The 10706-nt window shown below is 50.1% G+C and overlaps 1 protein-coding gene across 1 annotated transcript in view; it reads left to right on the top strand.

Moving 5' to 3' along the window:
- The first annotated feature begins 464 nt into the window (after nt 1-464).
- aatkb (apoptosis-associated tyrosine kinase b) overlaps nt 465-10706 on the top strand; it is a 207236-nt gene continuing 196994 nt past the window's right edge. Inside the window, 1 exon segment of the mRNA XM_078401383.1 lies at nt 465-1182. Coding sequence (XP_078257509.1) covers nt 1098-1182 — 85 coding nt within the window. The 5' untranslated portion in view covers nt 465-1097.

Below are 10706 nucleotides of genomic sequence, written 5' to 3'. Positions count from 1 at the left end.
GGGGCGCAGCGCTGGTGCTCGGGGAGGAGCGGGCGGGGGGGGGGGGGGGGGGGGGGGAGGTGTTGGTCGCGAGCTGCAGCGTGAGCTGGAGCCGGAGCCACTGTTGGTGCAGTGAGCGCCCCCCCCCCCGCCCGCTCCTCCGCGCCCCCCCCCCCGCCCGCTCCTCCTCCATCTCCTCTCCCCCCCCCCCCGCCCGCTCCTCCTCCATCTCCTCCCCCCCCCGCCCGCTCCTCCTCCTCTCCCCCCCCCCCCCCGCCCGCTCCTCCTCCATCTCCTCTCCCCCCCCCCCCCGCCCGCTCCTCCTCCATCTCCTCTCCCCCCCCCCGCCCGCTCCTCCTCCATCTCCTCCCCCCCCCCCCCGCCCGCTCCTCCTCCATCTCCTATCCCCCCCCCCCCGCCCGCTCCTCCTCCATCTCCTCCCCCCCCCCCCCCCCCCCGCCCGCTCCTCCTCCTCTCCCCGCCACCGCAGCGATGGAGCCGCTACAGCGGACACCCCCAACAGCGGACACCCCCTAACCCCGCGCAGCGGACACCCGCCCCTCCCTCCCTCCTCCCACACCATCCCTCCTTCTCTCTCTCTCTACATGAGTCCACCACAACCTCTTTGCATCCTGCCTTTGCATTTTCCTCCCTCTCTCCTTCCCTCTCTCCCTCATCCTGTGCATGAACCTTGACGGCTCTCTGCATCCTGCCCTTTTTTAAATATTCCTCCTTGATTCTCTCCCTCCCTCTCTCCTTCCCTCTCTCCCTCCCCTCCCTCTCTCCCTCCCCTCTCTCCCTCCCCCTCTCCTTCCCCCTCTCTCCTTCCCCATCCCTCCTTCCCCATCCCTCCCTCCTTCTGCTTCCCTCTCTCCTTCCCTCTCTCCTCCCCCTTCCCTCCTCTGCATGAATCTTGCAGGCGTTTTGCATTTTGTCTTTTCGTTATCCTTCCCTCTCTCCTCTCCTCAAATCGTCCTCCTGCTCTCCATGAATCTCCGGGGCGTTTTGCATTCTGCCTTTTCATTTTCCTCCCTCCCCCCTTCCCTCCATCCTTAAGAGGGGGGGGAGAAGAAGAGAGAGAGAGAGAGAGAGAAAAAAGCCCCCATATTGTAGCGGCGATGTGGTCGTGTGTGCACCTCGCACTGATGCTCATGTCTGCATTCTGTCAGCCCAGCCTTGCCTTCAGCTCCCACTTCGACCCTGGTGAGTAAAAAGGATGCAACAACAACAAAAAAAATCTCCATCCCTCCTCCTGCCTGCTCCATCTCTCCATCCATCTCTCCATCTCTCTCTCCATCCCTCCCCCCCCCCCCCCCCCCCATCCCTCCTCCTCCTGCCTGCAACATCCCCTTCCCAATTGCTGCAAATGTTCGGGGTCTATTGTACTGGCAAGAGCATTGCTTCCTTTTGAAATATAGATGTGTGTGTGGGTGCATAAATAAAACCCTGCGTTGTCTTCAATGCGATCTCTCTCCTCCCCGGTCCAGTTGAGCAAAGGTACCTGTCGCTGCCTGCAGCACCTTAACCCTATATCGGCCACTGAGCTCTCCTTCCATTCCTTGTCTACTTCCATCTCTCTCTCTCTCCCTCCCTCTCTCTCCCTCCCCCTCCCTCTCCTCCCTCCCCCCTCCCTCTCTCCCTCCCCCCCCTCTCTCCCTCCCCCCCTCTCTCTCCCCCCTCCCTCCCTCCCTCCCTCTCTCCCCTCTCTCCCCCCCTCCCTCCCTCTCTCCCTCCCCCCTCCCTCCCTCTCTCCCCCCTCCCTCCCTCTCTCCCTTCCCTCTCTGCTCCCTCTCCCTCTCCCCCTCCCTTCCCCTCTCTCTCTCTCTCTCTCTCTCTCTCTCTCTCTCTCTCTCTCTCTCTCTCTCTCTCTCTCTCTCTCTCTCTCTCTCTCTCTCCTTCCTCTCTCTCTCCTTCCTCTCTCTCTTTCTCTCCTTCCTCTCTCTCTTTCTCTCCTTCCTCTCTCTCTCTCTCTCCTTCCTCTCTCTCTCCCCCCTCTCCTTTCTCCACACCACTCCCCTCCTCCATTCTAATTCCCCGTCACTCTCTCTATTTCTGACGCCCTATCTATTTCCCCCCCACCCCCCCCCACTCATCCTCATTTTTCCTCTTTTCCCCCCATCCCCAAATCTTGTCGCTGCCATCTCCCTCACAATTAACGTACAAAACTGATGTCTTTGGAGTGTGGGAGGAAACCGGAGCACCCGGAGAAAACCCACGCAGTCACAGGGAAAATGTGCAAACTCTGTACAAACAGGACCGTAGTCAGGATCGAACCTGGGTCCCTGGCGCTCGTCGGGCAGCAACTCTACCGCTGCGCCACCGTGCCACACCATTTCATATGGACACACCAAAGCTGTTTACAATACTCCAGGTGCATTATCACCGGGCCAGTATATCGTTAACCATTTATTCAAATCCTCCTAGCATATAAAAGCCAGCATTCCATTAGGGCTCCTCATTTTCTGCTGATATGCATGTCTGCTCGCACCAATTCATGCAAAAGGTTTATCCAGGTTCCTCTGAGCACCGACTTTCACTATTAAAAACACTTCTTTCTCTGTCAAGATGGATGACCGCGTATTTTACTGCATCATGTGCCATTTGCTATGATCTTCACAAGTTATAGGAGTTGAAATAGGCCATTTGGCCCATCGCGCCTACTCCGCCATTGTGATCATGGCTGATCCCATTCTCCTGCCTTCTCCCCGTAACTCTTGACACCCGTTCCAATCAAGAATTTGTCTATCTCTGCCTTAAAAATATCCACTGACTTGGCCTCCACAGCCCTCTGTGGCAATGAGTTCCACAGATTAACTACCCTCTGACTAAAGAAGTTCCTCCTCACCTCCTTTCTGAAAGAGCGCCCTTTAATTCTGAGGCTGTGACCTCTGGTCCTAGACTCTCCCACCAGTGGAAACATCCTTTCCACATCCACTCTACCTATGCCGAAATAGTTTGCAACTTCGGAAAAGTTTCTTAATTTGGAAGCTAATTTCTGAATAAAGGTTAGATTAGAAATGATCTCACCAGAAGGGTCCGTGACAGTGATCAGTCTTCTGTTTAATTGGGAGTGTTAACCAATTTCTAATTTGGAATACCTCATCTTTGAAAGAGTTTTGACTACAACTGTGCTAAATTGACTTGTAAGGTTTGAGATGTGAGAGGAAAATGGTTATTTTAAAATATCTGATGACAAATCCTACTGCTCTCTCTGTGTCTGTAGGTCTGCTTCACAATGACGCAGTGGGAAAACATAGTCATACAGTCCAGAAACAGGCCCTTCAGCCCAAAGCGTCCATGCTGATCAAGGTGCCCCATCTAAGCAAGTCCCTTCCCCCCCCCTCACTTGGCCCATATCCAGATTTAATATGAACCCGAGGGACAACTTTTTCCACTTAGAGTCATAGAGTCTTACAGCGTTGAAACAGGCCCCTTCAGCACTACTAGCTCACACCGGCCAACATGTCCCATCTACACTAGTCCCACCTGCCTGCGTTTGGCCCATATCCCTCCAAACCTGTCTTATCCATGTACTTGTCTAAATGTTTCTTAAACATTACGATAGTACCTGCCTCAACTACCTCCTCCGACAGCTCGTTCCATAAACCCACCAATCTTTGAGTGAAAACATTACCCCTTAGATTCCTATTAAATCTCCCCCCCCCCACCTTAAACCTATTTCTCAATTCCCCTACTCTGGGTAAAAGACTGAGCGTTTACCCAATCTATTCGTCTCATGATTTTGTACATGATTTGGAGGGCAGTGGGTATATGGAACGAGCTGCCAGAGGAGGTAGCTGGAGGCAGGATTTAAAAGGCACTTGGACAGGTACATGGATAGGAGAGGTTTAGTAGGATATGGGCCTCTATAAGGTTTAGGGGGATAAGGGATGTAAACGCTGGTAAATGGGACTAGCTGAGATGGGGGATCTTGGTCAGCATGTATGAGTTGGGCCGAAGGGCCTGTTTCCCTGCTGCATGACTCCACAACTCAATATTCCTCTGAACCTTTCTTATCCATCTTGTCTCCACTTTTACGTTTGGTCTGCTTTATCCTTTCAAATGTCCATCAGGAATTCTTGGGCTGGGTCTATAACTGGCCAAGATGATTTTGTCTCTTCCCAGGAGAAGGTGTATTGATTTGTTGTAGTATGTGTGTTCTGGAGCTGGGCCACAAGTGCCAGGAGTCTTGCTGGCGATCCTGCCCCTGTCTCCACTCCCTATCGCAGAGCAGGCCGTCGAGGATGCTTCAGGCTGCCGGGCAGGAGGCAAGGTTATTGGCACAAGGTCCAGGAAGAACAGCCAAAAGGCAGAACCACCAACCTCAACCCAACGTGTACTCTCCTTTAGATAGACACAAAAAAAGCCGGAGTAACTCAGCGGGACAGGCAGCATCCCACTGAGTTACTCCAGCTTTTTGTGTCTATCTACGGTTTAAACCAGCATCTGCAGTTCCTTCCTGCACATGTAGAAACATAGAAAACATAGAAAATAGGTGCAGGAGTAGGCCATTCGGCCCTTCGAGCCTGCACCGACATTCAATATGATCATGGCTGATCATCCAACTCAGTATCCCGTACCTGCCTTCTCTCCATACCCTCTGATCTCTTTAGCCACAAGGGCCACATCTAACTCCCTCTTAAATATAGCCAATGAACTGGCCTCAACTACCTTCTGTGGCAGAGAATTCCACAGATTCACCACTCTCTGTGTGAAAAAAAACTTTCTCATCTCGGTCCTAAAAGACTTCCCCCTTATCCTTAAACTGTGACCTCCTTTAGTTTAGTTTAGAGATACAGCGCGGAAACTGGCCCTTCGGCCCACCGAGTCTGTGCCGACCAGCGATCTCCCTGTACACTAGCACTATCCTACACACTAGGAACAATTTACAGAAGCCAATTAACGTGCAAACCTGTACGTCTTTGGAGTGTGGGAGGAAACCGGGGCACCCGGAGTAAACCCACGCGGGCGCAGGGAGAATGTACAAACTCCGTACTTTTGACTCTTAATTCGATTCAAGTAGGAGGGATGGCACTGGCGCATTGTGTCATACAGTGTTGAAACCAGCCCTTCGACCCAACTTGCCCACACCAACCAAGGTGCCTCTTGTCCCATCAGCCTGCGTTTGGCCCATATCCTTCAAAACCTATCCTATCCTATCCATGTGCCTGTCCAAATGATTTTTAAACGTCGTGATAATACCTGCCTCAACTATCTAATGTGGCACCATGTTCCATACACCTACCACCCTTGGTGTGTAAAAAATAAAGTCGCCCCTCCAGTTTCTATTAAATCTTTATCCCCTTAAACCGATGTCCTCTGGTTCTTGATTCCCCTACTCTGGGTAAAGGACTCTGTACATCTACCCTATCTATTCCATTTGGTGTCGAGTGAGGGATTTAACATAGTTTGTGTGTTTTGTGGCTTTCCTAACTGTGCCCCTTACCTTCTTGGCATTGTATTACACACCCCCCCTCAGGTGTCTCTTGTTTATGGTTCCACTAGGGACCCAGGTTCAATCCTGACTACAGGTGCTGTCTGTACGGAGTTTGTACTTTCTCCCCGTGACCGCGTGGTTTTTCTCCAGGTGCTCTGGTTTCCTCCCAGACTCCAAAGACATACAGGTTTATCGATTAAATGACTTGGTATAATAGTAAATTGTCCCGAGTGTGTGTAGGATAGTGCTCACGTACGGAGTGACCACTAGTCGTGGCGGACTCAATGGGCCGAAGGGCCTGTTTCCGTTCTGTATCTCTAATCTAAACTAAACTAAACATTCCCTTCAAAAGGGTACCATTCAGTTTGTCTTGTTCCCTCGTTCTTAAACCAAAAACATCTTTACCAATTCAGATGAATGTTGAATTCCCCATGGAATTGTAGAACAGAAGGATCTCTCAATGTTTGGTTCCAGTATCTAGCTCAGAAACAAATTACACAGTCATTTCTCTTGTCGTACGGTGCTCTACAGGGATTGTCTGGTGTAATTTCCCTGGCAACTGTATAGCTGTACTTCAAAGATAGACAGATAATGCTGGAGTAACTCAGCGGGACAGGCAGCATCTCTGGAGAGAAGGAATGGTTGATGTTTCGGGTCAAGACCCTTCTTCAGACTGAGAGTCAGGGGAGAGGGAAACAAGAGATATGGAAGGGCAAGGTGTGAAAACGAGAAATCAAAGGGGACGAAGGTCAAGGAAAATGTACCTCAAATCAGATTTGGAGGAACATGAACTGCAGGAATATTGAGGGGAAAAAACCCAAAGTGCTGGAGGAACACAGCAGGTTTAGGTTTGGAAGAATCGAAGAACTGCAGGTGCTGTTTTACACCAAAGATAGACACAAAGTGCTGGAGTAACTCAGCGGGTCAGGCAGCATCTCTGGGGAAAAAGGATAGGTGACGTTTCGGGTCGGGACCCTTCTTCAGACTGATGAACTTCAGACTTCAGACTTGATTATGCTGGTGGCCTTGCCGAGGCAGCGTGAAGTGTGGATGGAGTCAATGGAAGGAATTGTAGGAAAGAACTGCAGGTGCTGGTTTACATCGAGGAGAGACACGAAATGCTGGAGTAACTCAGCGGGACAGGCAGCATCTCTGGAGAGAAGGGATGGGTGACGTTTCGGGTCGAGACCCTTCTTCAATGGAAGGGAGGTTGGTTTGTGTGATGGTCTGGGCAGCGGTTGGAGATGTGAAGGTGAGAGTTCCTGTGATGTTGGAGCTGTATTTTCCAGCCAGCCAGTCATTAGCACAGCTCCCAGTCAAGAGAGAGCTAGATAGAGCTCTTAAGGACAGCGGAGTCAGGGGGTATGGGGAGAAGGCAGGAACGGGGTACTGATTGAGAATGATCAGCCATGATCACATTGAATTGTGGTGCTAGCTCGAGGGGCCGAATGGCCTACTCCTGCACCTATTGTCTATTGTCTATTGTCAGTGTGGGAATGGCAAGCGTGCACTGAACGTGTTCAGATTAAGGGTTCTGCTCAATTGGTTATTCAGAAGAGCTAATTTGGTTTGGTTTATTGCCATGAGTACCGAGGTACAGTGAAAAGCTTTTGTCGCGTGCTAACCAGTTAGTGGAAAGACTACAATTGGGTGGCACAGCGGTAGAGTTGCTGCCTTGCAGCACCAGTAATCCGGGTTCGATCCCGACTACGGGTTTTGCCTGTATGGAGTTTGTACGTTCTCCCCGTGACCGCGTGGGTTTTCCCCCAGTTCCCTCCCACACTCCAAACACGTGCAGGTTTGTAGGTGAATTGGCTCCGGTAAAAATTGTAAATTGTCCCCAGTGTGAAGGATAGTGTTTGTGCATGTGGATCGCTGGTCGGCGCGGACTCGGTGGGCCAAAGGGCCTGTTTCCATGCTGTATCTCTAAACTAAACTAAAAAAAAACCATGTTTACAATCGAGCCAACTGCAGTGTACAGACACATGATGAAAGGAATAACGTTTAGTGTAAGTTAAAGTCTGATCAAAGATAGTCTGAGGGTCTCCAATGAGGTAGATGGTAGCACAGGATCGCTTTCGTTGTTGATAGTTGCCTGATAACTCTTGGAAGTTACAGGCGAGAGTGTAGATGGGCACAGGCAATGAGAGGCATAGACAGGGTAGATAGTCACAACCTTTCTTCGAGGGTGGAAATGTCAAAGACTAGAGGGCGTATCTTTAAGGGGAGAGGGGCAAAGTTTAAAGGAGAGGCACAGGAAACGTTTTTTTTAACGCAGAGGGTGGTGGGGGCTCAGAAGACAGTGCCAGGAGTGGTGGTGGTGACGTTAGTGATGTTTAAGAGACTTTATGTGTATGAAGGAACTGCAGACGCTGGTTAAAATCGAAAGACGGACACAAAATGCTGGCGTAACTCAGCGGGACAGACAGTATCTCTGGAGAAAAGGAATGGGTGACCTTTACGGGTCGAGACCCTTCTTCAGATTCCTGCAGTGGAGGAAGGAACTGCAGATGCTGGTTTAAGAGACTTTATACATGCACATGGATATGTGGGGGATGGAGGGATATGGATCACAGAGTCCACACACACATGTGACCTTTGCGACAGAGATTGTCACTCCCGCATTGGTCTCTTCGGCCACAAGCGACACTGCTCTAGCCGAGGTGTGGAGCAAGCAGCCAACTAGGATGCATCACCCATGGTCAGCCATGCAGGGCGTGCAGCGTAGGTTTACTAGGTTAATTCCCGGATTGGCGGGACTATCATATGTTGAAAGACTGGAGCGACTAGGCTTGTATACACTGGAATTTAGAAGGATGAGAGGAGATCTTATCGAAACATATAAGATTATTAAGGGGTTGGACACGTTAGAGGCAGGAAACATGTTCCCAATGTTGGGGGAGTCCAGAACAAGGGGCCACAGTTTAAGAATAAGGGGTAGGCCATTTAAAACTGAGATGAGGAAAAACTTTTTCAGTCAGAGAGTTGTGAATCTGTGGAATTCTCTGCCTCAGAAGGCAGTGGAGGCCAAGTCTCTGAATGCATTCAAGAGAGAGCTAGATAGAGCTCTTATTGATAGCGGAGTCATGGGGAAAAGGCAGGAGTGGGGTACTGATTGAGCATGATCAGCCATGATCACATTGAATGGCGGTGCTGGCTCGAAGGGCCGAATGGCCTCCTCCTGCACCTATTGTCTATTGTCTATTGTCTACGACCGAGGGGGCCTACGAGAATCACGTGCAAGCAGATGAGATTGATGTAATTTGACATCGTGTTCGGCACAAACACTGTGGGCCGAAGGGCCTTGTTCCTGTACTTTATTGTTCTATGTTCCAGTGTGTAGATCTTCAGATAGTTTTACAGATCATGTCCGTTGCTTTTCCTAATCCTGTATATTGAATCACCGAAACAAAAAAAGGTGACAAGACAAACATTTGGTGCCAAATTTAAAGAGACCAATAAAATTTAATTTAGACCTCCAAGATAAAGGCAGGATTCTACATCAGGCAAGATGGTTATAGCCACAATTATCAATTTTGCTGATAGGTGAAAAAAATAGATGCAGCAAATCTCAGTGGATCAGGCAGCATCTGTGGAGGCAAAGGGCAGATTAATGTTTGGGTCTGGATGCTTCAAGACCTGATGCAGAGTTTTGACCCAAAACATGAATAGAGGGGACCTCATGGAAACTTACCAAGTAGTGAGAGGCCTGGATAGAGTGGATGTGGAGAGGATGTTTCCACTAGTGGGAGAGTCTAGGACCAGAGGCACACAGCCTCAGAATTAAAGGACGTACCTTCAGAAAGGAGATGAGGAGGAATTTCTTCAGTCAGAGGATGTTGAATCTGTGGAATTTGTTGCCACAGACAGCTGTGGAGACCAAGTCAATGGATTTTTGAGGTGGAGATTGACAGATTCTTGATTAGTTTAGAGACACAGCGGGGAAACAGGCCCTTCGGCCCAACAAGTCCGTGCCGACCAGCGATCCCCGCACACTAGCGCTACCCGACACACACTGGGGACAATTTACAACTATACCGAGAAAACCGGAGATCCCGGAGAAAACCCCACGCAGGTCACGGGGAGAACGTACAAACTCCGTACAGATAGCACCCGTAGTCAGGATTAAACCCGGATCTCTAGTGCTGTAAGTCAGCAATCGCGCCACCCTAATTAGTAAGGGTGTCAGGAGTTAACAGGGAAACATAGAAACATAGAAAATAGGTGCAGGAGGAGGCCATTTGGCCCTTCGAGCCAGCACCGCCATTCATTGTGATCATGGCTGATCATCCACAATCATCGGCACGGTGGCGCAGCGGTAGAGTTGCTGCCTTACAGCGAGTGCAGCGCCGGAGATTCAGGTTCGATCCTGACTACGGGCGCCGTCTGTACGGAGTTTGTACGTTCTCCCCGTGACCTGCGTGGGTTTTCTCCGAGATCTTCGGTTTCCTCCCACACTCCAAAGACGTACAGGTATGTAGGTTAATTGGCTGGGCAAATGTAAAAAATTGTCCCTAGTGGGTGTAGGATAGTGTTAATGTACGGGGATCGCTGGTCGGCGCGGACCCGGTGGGCCGAAGGGCCTGTTTCTGCGCTGTATCTCTAAATCTAAAAAAAGTAATCTTCTCCCCACATCCCTTGATTCCGCTAGCCCCTAGAGCTGTATCTAACTCTCTCTTAAATCCATCCAGTGAATCGGCCTCCACTGCCCTCTGTGGCAGAAAATTCCACAAATTCACAACTCTCTGGGTGAAAAAGTTTCTTCTCAAACAAGTATCATTGCATTTGTTTTCCTCTGCAGCAAAGCAAATTATAATGAGTTAGTTTAGTTTATTGTCACGTGCACCGAGTTCCTGAAAAGGCTTTTGTTGCACGCTAGCCAGTCAGCGGTTATGGGGAGAAGGTGGGGTCGGTGGGGTTGAGAGGGTAAGATATATCAGCCATGCTTGGGTGGCGGAGTAGACTTGATTGGACAAATTCTGCTCCTATAACCTTTATGACCCAACCATCTCACTGCCTCCACGGATGCTGCCTGACCCGCTAAGATCATCCAGCAAGCCTCCATCATCTGCAGTCTTTTGTGTCGCCACACATAAAAAGCGTAGTAAACAGTTTTGATCAATATATTTATTAATCCGTGATTGCCTTGGGGTAACATTGGCAGGGAGGAAAAGCTGGATATCAGCTGTCTCGAGGGAGAGCTTATATTTTACTCTTTCATCCAAATCCAAGGCAACAAATCTGGCCCAAAATAATTTGCCAAATGTTGACTTTCTGCCACTGACCTGAT

This window comes from Rhinoraja longicauda, chromosome 6, assembly GCF_053455715.1.
Source record: "Rhinoraja longicauda isolate Sanriku21f chromosome 6, sRhiLon1.1, whole genome shotgun sequence".
NCBI classification, from domain to species: domain Eukaryota; kingdom Metazoa; phylum Chordata; class Chondrichthyes; order Rajiformes; family Arhynchobatidae; genus Rhinoraja; species Rhinoraja longicauda.
The sequence above is the reverse complement of the archived record's forward strand: the minus strand, read 5'-3'. Positions and strand labels throughout refer to the sequence as shown.